At 36.3% G+C, this 19,658-nt stretch overlaps 1 protein-coding gene across 1 annotated transcript; it reads left to right on the top strand.

Moving 5' to 3' along the window:
• Positions 1-39: 39 nt before the first annotated feature.
• LOC116168987 lies at positions 40-19,657 on the top strand (the record flags this gene model as incomplete). Its single annotated transcript, XM_031485019.1, has 7 exons — positions 40-231; positions 286-446; positions 5,697-5,878; positions 5,931-7,118; positions 7,188-7,538; positions 17,116-17,829; positions 18,456-19,657. Coding segments are annotated over exons 1-7 (3,969 nt in total), but the record flags the coding sequence as incomplete, so codon positions are not given.
• Position 19,658: the final 1 nt, after the last annotated feature.

The raw sequence follows: 19,658 nt of genomic DNA on the forward strand, positions 1-19,658 counted from the left end.
TTAATTTTTCGTTCGAATGCTGACACATTCCGCGTTAAATAGAAAAAATTGAGTTTTAATATGATAGATGAACCACGAATGGGGTCGCAAACGTTGGAAATTCTGAGGCAGGGAATCTGGGCTTCCTTAACTGGAGGGTGGTTTTATGACCCACATCAAGATGTATTTTGTAATACTTTTCACTTGTACCTCTGGTTATTACTGCTGTGTTTGCCTTTTTCCATTTATGTGGTAAGTTTATTTGCCCCTTTTTCTAAGATGTACATTGATGACCTAAATTTTTAGTACTTTCCACCTTCTCCAATAACATGGTACTTTTATTGCGGTATCGTGTCTTTAACTTTCACTGCCGTCAAATTGGTTAATTATGGACTTCATCATATGTATGATACCACCGAGTGCATACAGGAAGATGTCAAGGAAGAGGAGTGGAACATGGAGAAAAAGTAGGTTCAGTTGTGGTAACACATTTGTGGATTTGGATAATAATAATTATTAGGTACTCTTAAACCTAAAAGACAAAAGCATTGTCAAAATCCAAATGTTATAAAAAAGTTGCTCTTTGGTTTTGTGGTGCTGTTGTCATGAATCATGATGCAATTTGTTGACATTGTTGAATGCACTGTCTTTGTTTTGAAACAAAGACAGACTTTTATCGCATATTGTATCCATAGTCACTTCCCAATTTCTAAGGAGTAAGTAATTTGTAAGACTCATTATTGGTCGGTCTCGCCAAGAGGTTAACCACCTAAGCAACAAATGTCCAGGGATTCCCAAATTTTGGAAACTTTAGCAAGCTCGTTAGCAAATATTCCCAGCATTCTTTGATATTTGCGGATATTTTAAAATTATTTCCCGAGTATTTCCAGCTTATTATTATAAACTATTCTCAGGTGTTCCTACTTCGATATTTACAGTACAGTGCAATCTTGATAATCCGGCACGTTCAGTAATCCTGCATCTCTGGGACGACTACAAGATGTCATTTTTGATAAAATGCATCTAACCAAGAAACAAAAAAATTAATGATTATTTTTCATAGTGTGTAAAATTACATATTTGTGTATATTTTGTATTTCTTTGCCTAATTTGTAAGCATTTTTATTGCATGCACCTCGGTATGCACAGTCATATATTCATTGTAAAATTGGCGTGTTTTCTGTATTACTCTCGGTGTCCGATTATCAAGATTCTACGGTATTTTTATTGTATTACTATGTTATTTTTATGAAACGAACCAAAAACTAACTTTTTAGCAATCTCTCCTCTTGCAGGAAAAAAAAAATATTGAAAAGACTTTACGAGATAGTCGGTTAATTAGGTGGGTGCCGCAAGCACTTCATAAGGGTGCCGTGAAATTTTTAAATATTTACTTACTAAGCTTAAAATTACATAAATTAAAAAAGGAATTACCTAAAATGCCTAATTATAAAAAATGATTTATTTATATATATTTATTTATAATTTATTATGCATTACATCAGACTTTCTCAATCTTATAACATATTTGGGGTGCATATAGGGTGGTATGGGGAATCGAAAACGTTCTATTTTGGTTTTGATCCGTAACCATCTCCAAGGTTGTTGAGGGTGTCAAAATTTTTAAAGAATCATAACGGCTTGAAAAATTTTTTTGAAATTTTTTTCGTATACACTGACCAAAATGGCTTAAAAAACTACAAAAAAGTTCATTACAATTTTTTTGTGAGTTCCTATGTTTTTGAGAAGTTTGGATTGAAAAGCTAAACTATTTTATTTTTCTAAATTTCATTTTTCTCTAAAAGTAAGCATCAGAGTGAAAAATGTCAATTACAAAAAAGATGTGTTCTGATGAGGTCAACAAAAAAGTTTTCTACACTTTTTGCGTCGGGTTCAAAATAAAGGGCTAGAGGGCTATGGCCAAAGATAATTGCAATGACTATTAAAAGTAGTCGGAAAGTCAAGTCAGGAGTTTACCTGCTTAAATGCTTTTGCGTTTAAAATTTTTTTTTTAAAGACTTCTCATCCTTCATCTCTTTACTGACTGTAAAAAAGCAAAAAAATCTCGACTAGGGGTGTCGCGAATTTTGTTTAATAATTTTAGTGTGCCGCCAGACAAAAAAGTTTGAGAAACACTGGATTAGACCAAAGTTGCCTAATTATATTTGGGCCCAACAAAATGGCGTTTTAAAAAATTGGAAGTTCCCAATACTTCTCGAGACAAAATTTTAAAAAAATTTTGAAAAATAGCTTTATGCTTTACTTTTAAGAGTTTCGCAAAATATTGTTATGCTGACCGATTGCATTTTTGTGTTTGTGTAAAATTATGAAAACAAACAACTACATTGCGTTATCCGTTTTAAGATTTGCGAAGTTAAAGTAATTACCGACACGGTAATATTCAGTTTTGTCTACTAGTTTGTCTATTTCGTTCTGTATCATACAAATTTTGGTGCTTTTATCACTTTTAATTTTTCAAATTGGAATTTTAGAATGAGAGTACCAGATTTTTATGATGTAGCAAAATGACATAAAATTCATGGATATTGTCGTGGGTATTGTAATGTTTGTACCTTACCTATAGCTAATGACGTTATGAACCTGCCCCATTTGAAAACCCGTGAAATCAATAGATTGCAAACTTTTCTTCACCTCCTGAGGGGTTGCTATAGATCACAATGAAATTTTACGTCATTCTGTGGGAAGAAGCTTTCGTTTGACACTTTTTATTTTAATGAAACTACTCGTGGAACTAGATAGGTCCTTACTGACCGATCACCGCATTTTCATTAGCAATTGCCGTTGGAATTTTCTAAAACGCGAAAAAAGCAAAAAGAGATTTGATTTGGCCCAAAAAAGCACCAATATATCGATAGTCTCTTTTTTATTCAATCTCATCGATTAGGTTGGTAAATTAAGACTTCTCTATCGTGAGTTTATTTCGCACATATTCCCCCGAAAATGGACATACCATAAAAATTTCGATCAAATTTCTTTACAAATAAGAAAGTTGCGTTTTGCGCATGCACAGTGCGATTATTTATTTATTATTAATTTATTATCCAGTTTATTATGCTTAATATATTGCGTTACCCTTTAAGTAAAGGGCGATGGGTGTTTTGCGAGGTGTTTTGTTTGCTTTTAATAAAGGGACCTACCATAACAATTTGGATTAAATTGCTCTTCAAGTAAGAAAGTTGTCTATTGCGCATGCGTGCGCTATTTCGTTTACTTTATGTAACCTTTAAAACGTGTAAGGAATTTAATGTAATGTATCCCGATACATAGTAAAGGAGAAATCCTCATGTCTGCCACCGAGATCCCGTGGCTTAAGGGGGGGGGGGGGGGGGTCACATATGTCAAATTTTAATAAAACTTCCGACTTTCTCACTATATTGTGACTCCTTTATTTTGAACCCGACGGGAAAAGTGTATGAGACTTTTTTGTACAGCTCACCAAGACACTTTTTTTGTATTTAACATTTTTTGCTATGGGGCTTACTTTTCAAGAAAAGTGCAAATTTAAAAAAAATTATAAAATAAATAGTTTTTATATGATTATATTTTATATTATATCGTATATTTCAAAATTTTGGAATGACTAGCTTCTACCGTCAACGATTTACGTTAATTGGCGTACTACCATGGATACAATAAACAAAACAATATCTGCATTCGTCCATTGCCTACTATTGAAAAACCGTAAAAAATAAGGTTTTTATTTTTGGAAAATTGACGTATGAATAGATGCAGGGTCTTCTAATTAAAAACTCACAAAAGAACTGTGAACTTTTCCGTGAACGATTCTGATGTCCCGCTAGGAATAATTTTTATCTGTATTGGATTTTGGACTATCTGACATAGTAAAGTGGCAACCGCGTTTTTTTAAAAAATGGCCTAATTTGTTTTTGCAAGATATGTAACTTATTTTTGAAAATGTCACAAAAACAACAAATAGACCCAATTTAATTTAAGTAATTGTCCAAAGTTGTGCTTTTTCAAAAGGGACAAGTATTTTTTTAATGCCATTCAGCTCGGATTTTTTTGCAAAAACGACAGTACAAACGTTGTTAGGTTAGTAGGTATAAGGGGTTGGTCACAGCTTATTTTAGGGTACAAAGATTTCCGTCATTCCTTAAAAATGGTCACCATTTCCCTTAATTTTCCCAAACATTTCTAACTTTAAATTTTCACTTTATTTCTATGTCCTATAGATTTCCTTTGAGATTTCCTCAGAATTTCCCTTAGAGTTTTCCCATTCCTTTGAAATTTCTTCGTATTTCCCCAAAATGTTCTAATATTTCTCCAGAATGTCCTCTAATTTCGTCCATTTCCTATATATTTCCCAGCTATTTCCTCCAACTGTCCTAGACGAGGGCAAGAAATTTCATTATGATTAACCCCTCAAGTTAGTATTTGTTTAATTTGAAAAAGCACCACTTGTGGTAGAACTCGAAAACCGTGCAGTATGGGAAAAAGAAAAAATTCGATTATAACTTCGATTCTTTATCTTTTATTTGAGAGACTGCAGTGTATCTCAGCTGTTTTTACAGATAGAGACGAGGATAGAGACACGGTTTTTGAAAAACTGTTCCACTTTTTTGTGAAACTTTTAATACTTACCACAAACAGAATCAATCTAGACATGTCTGACGAATAAAAAGCTAATTGGGGTTCATGTGAAGAATGTTCGTCAAGTAGCCTGGTAACTAGCTGAATGTTTGTAACACATTGAGCTTTTACATTTGGCTTAGATTAAAGAAACTTTCGTTTTGCTAGCCAGGTACTACCAGCTTTGAGGCCATGATGGTGGTGTATATCTATGCAAACAACCTACAAGGAGGCTCTGGTTTTGAAAATATTTTACGTTTCTACTTCCACCTCTACAGTCTGTTTCAAATTAAGTCTGCACTATTATTGCTGAAGTGAAGGTTTGTAGGGTGAATAGGCTCAAAAAACCAGGCTTCGTTGAGTTTATTTTTAATTATTGCTAGTGCACTTTAACGCTCTTGATTTGTCTGTCCGTCACAAACGCTCTGGAACTGCACTACTTACAGACTTTGTATTGGTGTCATTCGATCAGAAATGAAAAATTATTTCATGTTTGTATTCTCATTAAGGCATGAAATGTCCATAAGTGCTATTCAAATCGAAAAAACACTGAATCCAAATCTGTAATTTAAAAAAAAAAAAAACAACATCGCATATTTCAGATAACCAAAATGTCACTTTTATATGGAACACCCTGTATATTAAAATAATAACAATAATCAATATTTATTATAATACATACAATATTACTACACCATATGATAGATTATTAAATTCGCTACAAAAGTTCTTAACGCAACATTTTTATGGATAACTAGATCGAAATGAAACTAATCGAAAAATCTTGGTATTTTGACTATGGTGCATTAAGAACTTTTGTAGAGAATTCAATAAGCTGTCATAATGTGATGTAAAAATATACAGGGTGTCCATATAAAAGAATCACATTTTTGTTCTTATTTGAAAAATGCGATGTTGTCTTGTTTTTTTTGAATTGCAAATTTGGATCCAATAGGAAAAAATAGACAATTTGAATAATTTAACCATCTTTCTAACTCTACAACTAAGAAAGTTAGCAATATTGCCGACTTAATTTGAAACAGACTGTATATAGTTAAATGACTCAAAATTTGAAATTCAAAACCAACCCTAATTTTACGTTACAGAGAAGATGAAGGAATTGAGTTACAAGTCTTATCCAAAAAAAATGTTGAAGATACGTCGCAACCTAATCGATCTTTAGCCAACATCGAATCTGGGGTTGTTCCTACAACCGACGCAGACAGTTTAGAGTCGGGAGAGTTTCAACAATTAGAAGTGGCCAACTGTAAAAGTGGCAGTGTCATAGGTATATAATGAACAAATTGTCGCAAAATTATTTATTCAAAATTAACTTTTAGATCTGAAGGCAGAAGTGCATCATAAAAACTCATCAGAAAGCAGCGAAGAATTAGCTATTCAACCTATAATTGAAGTGCTACCTTACCAGTCTGAGGTTCGCGACCATGACAACGTATCTCATAGTAACCAATCGAAAAAATTAAAAAGAGATTCTTCGTTTGTTTTGCCCAGTATTGATGATGAAGTAAAGTGTAAGAGGTCAAACTCTCACAAATTGCAACGACACTTCAGTGGAGACACCCAGGACTCCGGCCTGCTTTTAGAACGTCATCGTCCTTCATTTCCGAACGTCGTTTCGGAACACACCAGTCCGAAATTAGTACGCACCTCTCGTCGTCACTCGAATTTTACCAACAGCAGCTTCAGTTTCATTCCTAATAGTACAAATAATATGAAACCTACGGGTTCGTTGGAATTGGGCTACATCGATCAAAATCCCAATCAAATGCTGACGTGCGAAGGTTTCTATTTTAAGCCTAACGTTAATAGGCGCGGCGGAGTCCGACGGATACGCTCGACTGCTTTAGAAACGTCCTGCCCTCCTCCGGTTTTAACAATCCATCCGAACAGTTTAGAAATTCTCGGTTGTAATACTACGAAAACAAAAAATCCTCTACCTCCCCCCAGTTCGACTTTGGTCCGAAATCAGCACTTAAATTTATGCCCGTATTACGGTTCCGAAATTGTATATCCCATAGCGGAGCAATCAGACGAGCATCAAACATCTCACGGCCCGGATTCTGACTTGGACTCCTTGCCTCGGAACTCCGATTCGGATTACGACGAGAATAACGAAGACAGTCACTCCTCGCTATTGGTTCGTCTTCACCATGTCGATAGTGTTAAAATGATACGCGCCGTGCGGACTTTGCCTCACGCCGACAAAGATCTATGCCATTTACGTGAGTACTTTCCGAAGGACTCGGAGAAGTGTGATCTAAACTCTAGCTGCAATTTAAGTGTTTCCTCAAATAAGAGCGACGATATCGATAGGACTAGCGCCACATCGAAAGATGCTCTATTAGATAATAACGATAATTCAAATTCCAGTGCCACGCCCGAGATGCAGGACGCGCGGACAGATTGCTACGCTACCGATAACGAGTGCAGTGATAAAAAACTGAGTGATTCGAATACGTCGGAGAGTAGTACTAGTGTAGAATGTGAAGAAAGTGTCTTAGAAAAAGGTGATATGAGTCGCAGTTCAACAGTAAAACTTAAATCTAGTGATAAAGAAATCGATAATCCGTATTTAGATTGTAAAAAATTTTTAGATGACATTGATCTTACCGAGAGTAAGTACTTGGAAACGAAAAATGAAGTGCTCGTAACGAATTTCGACGAAATTACGAACAGCGTGAAACGGCGAAATAGAAGGAACAGAAAACGTAAGTGTAGCAGCTGTGGTAAGCCCGAGGACGGGGGTACTAGATCCAGTTTAGTCGAATTGGATCTAGATTTGCTTTTCGACGATGAGAACGATCACATCAGCCGCAGATCAATGGAGAGACACAAGCGTGATGACTGGTCCAGTAGTACAACTGTGTCGCTAGAGCACGACGTTAGCAAAGTCCTGCAAGAACCAGCACCTTCAACGCGAAATTTGGGTAAGTCTCTGTGATTGAGTCTGTGGCTATGGGGTGATGTCTAAGTTAATATTAATTGACAGGCGGCATTGCATATTTGTGTTGGTTATCGTAAGGTAACAAAAACTGATTTTTCAGCTTTTGATTTGGAAAAAATGTTAGATTTTCACACTTATTGCCAGTTTTGGGGAAAACTGTCACTGCTTATGAAGGTTCTTTCCAATCAACGAACCAAAATACCCCATTTCCTTTGTTTGGATTCGATTCGTATCAATAAATACAATACAAAATCATTTTCATCCAAATGGTACTCATAGGTCGATTTCTTTAGGAATATTAAAATCAATTCCAACAATATGCAATAATATGCAAACTCCAAGGCAAACCTTAGACCATATAGTACATGGACTGCTATTCGCCCTATGCTTTCAATACAAAATGGGTGGTCATGGATAGAGGGCACTGTAGTCGTGGGTATATGAATCTCAGGGTAAACTAAAGTCGTGTAAACACCACCCGGATCGCGTAAAGAGTAGCTTTTATAGTAATCGCGTAGTACGGGAAGCTTTAATTACTCTTGATTATCTTCTCTACGTCCACAAATAAGAACAGGTTTGGTTTTTTTTGCATATCTAGGCCATTAATTAATTGACGTTTGTTAATTTATAGGTTGACAGTCTCAAATCGTATCTAATCGGACAACCTCGGACAGAGTCGTTTACCCTGAAACTCACATACCCAGGCGATGTCCTTGACCATATTTTAGTTACAATTAGCAGTCCATGTACTATATGGTCTAAGAGGCAAACTCATAAAAACAATTGACCGCTACTTGATACAAATTTAAAATAATAATTACAGTAAGTACCTAATTAACGTGGATGAGATTCCTTTCAAGTTACAATTGGCAGAGCAATTGGCCTTATCTCTCTTTGGAAAGTGCTGCTCCCGTTAGAAAACTGGAAACAGGTCGCTTCGATGGTACAGTTGACTCTGTGATGAATAAAAAAGAAAAATTTATATTCCTCCATGTTGATTTTAGTTTTGCCTAAATTATTATCTAGGTCTTGTTGCGGGTGAATTCACTGCGGTATGCCGTTGTATACCTACAACATTTTATTTATCGCACATCACTCAAGAAGAAATTGGTTCTCACCAGCCGTGACTGTTAGCTATCCGAAAAAACTTCTTTATCACAATGAGTTTTAATGTCAGTTTATTTTACTCGCGCTTTTTTACTTGGGAAGCGGATCTGGGGCTCGAAAATATCCTTTGCGCAAATTTCATTACTCGTAAATGAACGATCTTGCTACGAATCAGCGCTGCTAAACAGTTTTTCCTTGTCCTGGAATTTACTGCACACATGTAAAATTCGTCGCGAACCCGAGATTGTTTAAATGTTTCCCGACAACATACCCGAAATTTATGAGTTCTCGCTATTTAACACGTTTTTACCCGAAGTTAAACTGCTAATTCTCTACTACTACTCAGATAGATTTCACCCAATAAATGCACTTTCCGGGTCTTGAAATCGCACCACGCATCTTCCCACATACGCGAAAAAAAATCGGTAGAAAAATTCAGTCTTACTGCTTTCGCTATTTGAAACTCACCCGGTAGAAATACGGAAACGGGCCTTCGTTTCTTAACGCAACGACCTCGACTAGCGTATGGTTAGTGCATTTTTGTCACGTGCTCGGCTTTAAACAGAACTGAACGAAACATTTATGTCTCAAGAGAGAGTGGCAACCGCGCACATTTTCCGCAATACGTTTCTTGTTATCGCCAGACATACTTTAGTTCACGTTCGCTATGAAGCGGTACATGCGGACATTTTCCTATACTGAACAAAATACAAATTCAAACAAAATACTTTTTTTAATTTTTAAGCGATCACTCTTACACACATCGGAAACTGCTCTTTGTTTAGGAATGTAGGATCTAGCCACACAATTAGCAAATGATAAAAAAAAAAGTAAAATTACTCGGCTCTATTCAAGGGTGTAGTTTGCCTGAGAAGTGTAACATTTCCCTAAATCAGTACACGTCTTTAAAGCATACTAGTATCTTTTCATAATTTAGAGGATTAATTATTTACTTTTTGGTACTTTGATAGTTTTTGGTATTTTTTATACTTTTTGATCATTTTTAATGTTTCTACGCCTCTGAACCACAACGTTGTATAAAGACGAAAGCCATGATACTAACCGTGAACGAACTCACATTCCGCCATTCTTCTTTATTGTGCTACACGCGTTTTGTTGTTTTTCTTTATTTAGTGTTTCTATTTTCTGTTTTTAACGAGGTTTTTTTTTGAATGAGGAAATGGCGTAGAAGAAGCCCTGATAGCAGGAGGAAAGAAAACGGAGGCGATTTACGCTACTCGGAGAAGTTGGAACATGTCTCCGAAACGAGGTAGCGATCAATCTGCGGAAAAATTCCTAGTGAGCTGAAATTTTGTATACACCATTATTACGGCATTTTAATGAATATGTGAAAAATCGACATTGATATCGTGCCGGCTAAAAAAGTTATAATTAAGACTCCTCTGTAGTCAATCCGCCATATTGAAAAAAATGGCTAAACGTTATTATGAAATAATAATAATAATAATAATAATAGCCTTTATTCCCCATAGGTCTCATATCAAAATTTCACATATCAAAATATAAAAAAACGATTATAGTTATTCATAACAATAAAGAAAAACTTCTAAATTAATGATCAAATGGCAAGATAAGAACTAGAAAAGGAAAAGAAGAAGAAGAAATTTAGTAGTACGTATTTATGAGGAATCACACGGTGCCAATTCAAATTAGTAGTTAAACCTACCATTGGTCTTCCATTGGAGCCGTGAAAAAAGATAAGAATAGCAAGGTGAAAATATGCCTATTCTAACTTAAACTAAAATTCTGAGATGTTAGGTCGGCGTCGGAACTAATTTGCAAACAATTATTTGTAATTTATCTTTATGTGACTGATGAATTGATGATGTTATTATGCGTCATTTTGAAGATGTAATAAAGAACGGAACACTTTTTTTTGAAGAGAGGAAGAGATGAAGCTTTGAGTTCAGCTGATAAGTTATTATAGACTTTATAAATTTGGTACTGAAAGGTGCGTTCGTATAGGGCAGTGGAATGCTTTGGTGGAGAAATTAAACCGCGGTATCTTAAATTTATATTATGAACATCTGTTCTAAAGCGGATTTTATTAAAGAGATAAGCTGGTGTCTTTGTGGTCAGTACTTTGTGGCAGAGTGTTGCAAACTGAAGTCTTCTTCTATTGCTCATATTCAGCCAGCTCAAATCACGCAGTTTATGCGAAATGCGTTCGAATTTACGTATACCATAAATCATTCGCATGCAACTGTTCTGTACTCGCTGAATGCGTCGTACCGTATCTTGCTTTATAGACGACCAATATAGCTCGGAGCAGTAATTGAAATGCGATAATACAAGAGAGTTACACAACAAAGCTTTTGTTTTTATTGGTAAAGATTTCCTATGTGGATATATTAACTTTAAATTGATTAAACTTTTCTTGAGGTACATATTGATTTGAGTATCGTATCTAAACGAATTGTCCATGTACAAACCTAAGTTTTTCACTTCGGTTTTAATCGGTATGTTTGTGTCGTTCAAAAAAAAATTTGCATGCTGGTTGATGGCTCGGATATTATCAGTATTTCCAAAAAATATTATTGAAGACTTCGCCGGATTTATGAACAGTGAATGCATACGTGAGACAGCTTCGATTGAACGTAGATCATCATTTATATTACGAACAGCAGCTATGGACTCATCCACGCGAAATGAATGTAGGATTTGGGTATCATCGGCGAACAAATGCTGCTTTTGTAGTTGCAGTCTAACAAATTCTCGATAGTGGATATTCTTTGCAATGATAAAAAGAACGGCGGTACTTAAAAAAAGTTGAAATATCAGTCTTAGTTTTTTTTAGGAGGATCGATGAATGGAAAAATCGTTTTTCGTAAATAACAGCCGTTGTAATGGGAGTAGAAAAACGTACAGCACCAATTTGAAAATCCGACAGTATTTCCTACGGCGGTACTTAAAGATATTATTTCCACCTATTACGATCATGCAAAAAATATGTATCGCGATCTTCAGAAAAAAATTATCAAAGTCCTCGTGTGAGATCGAAGGGACTTCAGCGCATTTTTGTGTGGCAGATCAGTGTTTTATTAGCCAATATTGACTCCACCATCAATAAGATCTTGCCGAAAGCTACCACGTTCACTTTGTCGGTACCATTTTCTCACTTACCGTGCACTCGCAATTCGCGTTTGAAGTTTTGACTCCACCATCAGTAAGATCTCGTCGGGGGTTACCACATTCCCTTTGTCGATACACAGTTCCGACGTCCCGTTCATTCGTAATTCACATTTTGGTAGATTTCGCTAAAATCCCGGCATAAAATCGTATTCAACTTTTGGGTACTTCACATAGCTCGACCTTCTATTAGTGACACGAGAAAGAGAGACCGCGATTCGCGCTGTAAGAAACTTTTGGGCGCCCAAAGTCGACTACCCCTCGAAGCGCGCCGCGCAAAAGGTGGTTTATTTCGCCCCTAGGAAACAAAAACAAAATTCCGCCACGCAGGAGTTGTGCGCGTTGACAAGATCTTCCCGACGACACCAATTTGAAAACAATCGGAGAAAAACTGTAGAAGAAGATAGATAAAAACTGAAAAATCTCCAGGTTAGTATAATACGCTCGGGGATGGCGTCCAGATGTCGTCGACTCCAAATCTTGTAGCCCCATCCCTAACGTTCTTAATTACACGGCCCCGATAGTTACATGTACACTCCTTGTCTTTTTACAAGCGTTTTTCTACGGGCGCGCATTTACTGCCAGCCAGCCAGCCAGCCAAAGTGAGATTAAAAGCTACTTTTTACAAAAAAAAATTTTTGCAAAAATGCGCTAAAAATCAAAATGCTAACGTAAGGATAGGCAACTCAAATTGCACTGTAACTCCTGAGGCGACAACTCATTACTTGAAAGGGAAAACAAAAGAAACTAACGGGCGATCAAAAATGAGTTGCTGTCGAGTCGCCTTTGGAAGTTCAAGTTAATTACGATTTTCCATGTAAACAAAAATTTCAAAGGTGACTCGACAGCAACTCATTTTTGATCGCATAGTACCTGACATTATCCTGCACTCCTGCACATTGTTACGCCGTTCCTAATGATGTGGATTAAATAAATTACTATATAATTAGCCAATGTTCATGAATGCTGTTGATTTGTGAATCATAAATGGCACATAACTCCCAAGACGAAAAGTGCACTAAATGCATATTTATTGTAGGTACATGGAAATAATTTTTGATTTCTAAAATATTTTTCATTCTATCAGGATGCTTCAAGAAATTTGTTTAGGAAGGTTTTTAGCTAAACCCCTAGGCGGAATACGACTGTACCAGTAATTAGAAGGATTTTTGCCGCAAATTTGTTTTTGTGTAAAAATGTGGCACCGTTTTGATTTTTTGGACGAACGCTTGACCACCACACAAGCGGGAAGCGCAATATCGCAATTCGTAAACACTACTACTGAGTAGAGACTTGAGAGACAAGTGCTACTTATTTTTTTAATATGATTAGATATCAGGAATATCCGCTTATCAAAAAAATAAAGGAATGACAAATTTCGATTTTTGCAAATAAATTGGCGACAAAGTTGCGCCCAATAGATAACAAATGACACACAGGCATTTTTTTCGGCTATTAGCGGAACATAAACATAGGAAACGTCGTGGTATATTATACAATAACAGAAACGATACCGATATAGATACAGTCTGCGTAGTTTTCTAAATTTGATGTCCTTTTTTATTCTTGAGAATATTAGAAAACGGTTTTTACATTCTGAGTCTACCATTTCAAAGAATTCGATTGCACTTCTTCATTTTAACTGTTACAAAAAATGTTCCAATTCCCCTTGTTAGCTAAATTTCTAAGCGGGATACGATAACTAATAGGCGACACTAACAAGTTTATTTAAAAAAAGTGTCATTGTTTTGCTCATGTCAAGTCAAGGTAGCAAGACATCACGAAAATGATATTTGCATCAAAACAAGGGCGAAATTTTGGGTTTTCCCGGTAATTAGTGGAGGGTAAAAAAAATTCTCCCACTTTAAAAAAAATTCAACTATTTATTTTTTCCGTTTGAGAATATGATGGAATCCCGCAAACTTCACATCAACTTAGCGAATATGAACTGATATCATCTCGGATCTTGCATCTCAGAAAATAGAGAATCAACCGTGGTATCAACAAATTTTACAACTGAATTCTCAATTTAGGACAAAAAAGCGAAATCAACTTGCCGCACAAAAGATGTTCAGAAAAATTCTACATGGGTTGTGAATAAATATAAATAAGTATAACGCTAAATGTACAATTATTATTTTTTGAAAAGATAATTTATTTGAAATTCGGTATATGTTATACTTTTCATCATTGTAACAGAATTTTAAATGTTAGCTACCATTTTTATTAAAAAAAAAATACATTTTTTGTTGTTCACCCTTATACCTATATAAGAAAATAAAGAGATTTATTTTCGGTGTTCGAAGTGCCGGTTTACTGAATTCATTCATGCACATGTCTATCTAATAACTATAAAAATCTATAAGTCAGTAAAATTGATTAGAACAAATCATAGGAAATAAAGGGGTAATTAAAAATGTTAACAAACAATGCTAATCTAGTCCACTAATGACCTAAGAACCAGGTAATTTATAGAAGGTGTCATAGAAAAATGCAGTAAATGCATTGAATAAGTAATTTACCTCGTAATTTACTCAATAGTAAAAGAAATAGGTAGTGCATCTCCAGTTAAATATTGTACACCTTTTCGATAAACTTGTTTACATAATTAGTCCTTGATCAATATACATGGTCTATTGTGTTTAACAATAAATGAAGAGAATATGCAAAACTGGAAAGGATAGAGATACATAGTTGGTCTCACCCAAGGAGTAGGTAGGTACATCGTCTAGAGATGTGTATTGTTGGTGATCTAACCAATTGAAATAACATTGAAATATAAATTGACTACAGAAGAGCCTTAAAGGTCAAAAGGTCGCGAAAATCAGTTTTTGGCGAATATCTCGGGACCTATTGCTCGGAGGACAATAGAGGTTATTACAAAAATTGTTCATCGTGCAATTATGTATAAAAATATATATGACTCTTGCATTTTTCTGTAGGATCAACCGTTTTTTGCAGTAGAGCGCTGAGAAGACTACTAGAATGCAATCATATACATACGGTAGGTACCTATTGTATATCGTCATTGAATAAATATTAGGTACTTATTCAATGATATCGTACACCAAGGCGTAAACTTGGTTGCTTTTTATTCATGTTTTTAAGTATATTATTATTATTAGTCATGAAGATGCTTGAAAAAAGACCTGATTTAAACAATTCTGCAGAATGTGCAAATGTGGATGCACAAAAATTGGTTTGAGATGCTCTAAAGTTTGAGCATATCGACATTGAATGAATAAAAAATAATTACGTACAAAAGTTTATTGTTTTTCTATTTATCACTTATAATTGCACAAGAGGTTTGTATTTTAGCGACAATTCAACTCATGTATAAAAAATCACATAAGCCGCAGTGTAATTGTCACTTTGACAGAGGCAAAAGTTACCTGCAACTTTTCCAGCGACAAATGCACTAGTGGTTTTTTCACTTATTCATTTTCGAACCAATAATCGCATTATCCTTACCCATATGAGTAGTTTGACGTCTGTCAATAATTGATTAGTTTGGTGAATTTCTTGTTCGTTAAATTGTCCTGCCGAATTACACTCGAGGTTTGTATTTAAACCGAATAAATTTGGGTTGTGGCAATTCAAATCTGTTTCCTTTTAGCAATTGGACTCGAAAAACTGTCAACCTAAAAATGCTCCACCTGCGGGGTCGCATTTTTATTAGTTGACAGTTTTTCTCGTCTAATTGCTAGGCAACAGATTTTCATTACCTAAACAACCCAAATTTACTCGGTAAAATACAAACCTCTTGTGCAATTATAAGTGAGTAAATTTGGGTTGTTAAGGTAATGAAAATTTGTTGCCTAGCAATTAGACGAGAAAAACTGTCAACTAATAAAAATGCGACACCGAAGGTGGAGCATTTTTAGGTTGACAGTTTTTAGAGTTCAATTGCTAAAAGGCAACAGATTTGAATTACAACAACACAAATTTACTCGGTTTAAATACAAACCTCGAGTGTAATTCGGCAGGACAATTTAACGAACAAGAAATTCACCAAACTAATCAATTATTGACAGACGTCATCTAGTCATATGGGACAGGATAATACGATATTTGGTTCGAAAATGAATAAGTGAAAAAACCACTCGTGCATTTGTCGCTGGAAAAGTTGCAGGTAACTTTTGCCGCCGTCAAAGTGACAATTGCACTGCGGCTTATGCGATTTTTTATACATGAGTTGAATTGTCAATTTTAAATAAAAAATTCGTCACTCAAATAAAAAAACCTGTTATTACAAATCATGGATTATGTCTACAGGGGAACCCATGTAAAAAAATACCCGATTTGCATTCTACCACAGTGGTGGTGCGGAATCGAGTGCCTAATCATAATTCAGCCGCATTTTCAGAGCTCTACTCCAAAAATTGTTCATCTTACAGAGAAATGCAATAAGAGACATTTTTTACAGATAATTGCACAGTAAATAATTATTTGTAATAACCTCTATTGTCCTCCGAGGAATAGGTCGCGAGATATTCGCGACCTTTTGACCTTCACAACTTTTAGCCGGCACGATATCAATGTCGATTTTTCACATATTCATTAAAATGCCGTAATAAAGGAGTATACAAAAATTCAGCTCACTAGGAATTGTTCCGCAAATAAAACCTATTATGACTGGACTATTAAGCATGTTGGCAAGCTTTTATTTCATATAGACAGATCTGTCTTCACTTTTACAAAAGTTAATGCAAGTAATTTGTCATTATATTTATTCTTTAAGAAGATATCTGACCATTGTGCAAGAATATATCTGGGGGCGAATTTGGTGATTTTAATTTCTCTTGGAAATAAAGTAGTGATCATATTCACATAGTTCAAAGCTCTATGGTTATGTACTTTACTGACAAAACCCAACGCTTCTATGGCGCTCGAAAGCTTTCAAAGTCTTCTGGGACGAATTTGTATGACCATGGCCAACTTAAATTGTTCAATAGTATCAAATGGTATGTTACCCCACACTGTTGAATGTTTGACCTGTCACACTTTTTCATCACAAAGGATCATCGCATGGTAACCAACACATAAATATTTTAGCCATCATCTAAGTGCCCCTTCACACTGGGCGACTTATCAGTCGCCTTAACCCGCGACGCAGTCGCACGTTTAGGGAATTCGTCTCGCGATTGGATTTGAACGTGCAACTGTGTCGCGGGCTAAGGTGACTTCGTCGCGCAGCCAGCAGCTGCGTCCCATCCCGCTGCTTGTAGCGCTGCTAAGTCACCCAGTGTGAAGAGGCATTAACTGTATTGCTAAATAGTGTTATATATTTTTTTTTTATACAGGAGCTATTCCAAAGAAGTGCATGTCCGCTAATTACCACCATGAAAGAGAAAGGCCAAGAATAATAAGTGCCCTTGCTAAAAGCGAATCGGAGAAAACGAACAGAAGGAAGCATGACAAATATCTTGATAACAGAAACGCTCACCGAAGCAGATCAATAAAAGAAAATAAATTAACACAAACTCTACGCCAAACGGAAAACGTCGTGGAAGGCCTAGAATGTTTGGTAATTCCGACGCACGCGCCCGCTCGTCTCCGAAAACTAAGTGTCACCCGTAGAAGTAATTTAAAAATGATCAAACCGTCGACCGACTGTTACCAAGAGGCATCGTCCAGTAGTTCCAATAACGAACTAAGCACACTGTTACCCTCCAATCCGCTTCTCTCCGCCTTTTTAGCAAGTAGACGTGATGCTCCCGCCATCTGTGTTTCATTACCAGCGCGAGACAGTACGAGACTGGATAAACGCGCGTCTTCGTGTCGACAGGGTCGCCTGAAACGAAATACGAGGGTACATCGGAGAGCTTTGCATAGTTCTCACCCGAATCACGAGACGAAATCTAATCAACGCGATTTGGCGATAGCAAGCACGATATCGTCCGGCCACGGAACGCATCGTGCCAAATCGTTTGAAGATACTTCGCACGGTTCGGTGCATTGTTTCGTCGACGAACATGGGAATTGGATTACGTACACGTTTGATGAAAAAAGTGTAGGTAAGTAAATTAATTGAGTTTTTGATCTTCAATCTTTCATATACTGGTCAATACTGGTATAGTAATTGCTTATTCTGCACTACTGTGCTATAAGCACATAGTGCTATAGCATTTCTACAATATTTTCGATTGAATGCCTCATATAATTATGATCGATTTTCAGGTAAGCTCAATTGAACATTGATTTTTTCTAGTGATGCAACACTGACCTCTGCTTCCGCACTTAAGTTCTGCATATTTTTTCGCTTCCATCTCCAATTCTGCTATTTGATAACGGAAGTATACCGGAATTTTTAAAACATGGTTCTGATTGGCCGACAGGGACCACACGACGTGAGACACGGACGAGCCGGCCGTTCACGTATCGCGACTTTAATTCATCTCGTCACTTCATCGCAACAATTCTTGCGTTGTGTCGCCGCACATTTTAATAAACTGAATTTTTATGACTAGTTTTGATCAAATTTGTAATAGTATTTACGCTTCCGCAAAACACATGTTGTCTTCTGTTTCCGCTTCTGCTTCCGTTATAACACTTCCGTGGCACCACTAATTTTTTCTCCCAAAGGTGTTTAAAAAGCTTTCTATTGCTTACAACTATCCTCATTCGTAATTATTGATTGCAGGCACTGCCAATGCAAATTTGCCATTGCCAAACTACAACAGCGGAAAAATTTTAAGCACCTTACTACGGCAAAGGGAGGCCGCGACGAACTCACGAGGCGCTAACCACCGAGGTTCCAGCGATATTTGGGACAGTAACAGTACGGAATCAATTTACAACAGTTCGGTGTCGATAATTCTGGACAACGCCACAAGGCAACCCCTACCCTCCGCGACAAACAGTATGATTCCTACCAGCAACACCTTACGGATAAACGCGGAACCGTTACGACATAGATTTTACACGAATAATTTAAGTGATAATACGATCATAGAAAATTTACGAGAGGTCTTCCCAAGTACGAATACCGACATCAACGTCGAAATGCAGGTGCCGAGGAATCGATTCCGCTACATTCAAGCGACGGACGCCGCGAATAACAATTATTCTAGGACAAAATCGTACTACAAGTTTAAAGTGTTTCCGTGGACGTTCATAAAAATTAGTTTGGACCGCTTGAACCTGCTAGCGTTGTTAGATCGTAACCTTACGCTAGGAGAAACTTTATTATCTACCTTTTTAGGTATTCTAGTCTCAGTTTTTGGTGCTGTTTTACTTTATTTAGATTTTTATCACGATTTACTCGCTTTGGTATTTTGCATTGTGATGTGCAGTTGTCAGTATTCGCTGTTGAAGAGCGTGCAACCGGATGCGGCGTCGCCTACGCACGGTTTCAACAGGGTAATCGCGTACTCCAGACCGATCTATTTTTGTTTGTTGTCGTCTATCATTTTAATTTTACACGCGAGTATAGCGCACGAATCTTACGATACTGCATTTACAGTGTACGGTGTGAATTTTACCAATAAGAACATATTGGTTTGTATTCGTGAGTTTATAGTTAATTTTATGTTGTTTTTTCCTGTTATATTTTCACTCGGATTGTTTCCCCAAATTAACACGTTTTCAATGTATGTTTTGGAACAAATTGACATGTTTATGTTTGGCGGTAATGCGATGTGCAGTTTGTCGGCGTCTATTTATTGCGTATTTCGTTCACTTATGGCTGTGATAGTTTTGTACGGATTAGCATACGGCGGTTTAATAGAAGCTAAATCTTCTCAACATATTCTATTTTCTATGTTCTGTGCTTGCCTGATAGCAATGTCGTACCATTTAAGTAGAAGTGCGAGTGATTTCTCACATATTTGGAACATTATCAAGA

The sequence above is a fragment of the Photinus pyralis genome, unplaced genomic scaffold (assembly GCF_008802855.1).
Source record: "Photinus pyralis isolate 1611_PpyrPB1 unplaced genomic scaffold, Ppyr1.3 Ppyr1.4_LG4, whole genome shotgun sequence".
NCBI classification, from domain to species: Eukaryota; Metazoa; Arthropoda; class Insecta; order Coleoptera; family Lampyridae; genus Photinus; species Photinus pyralis.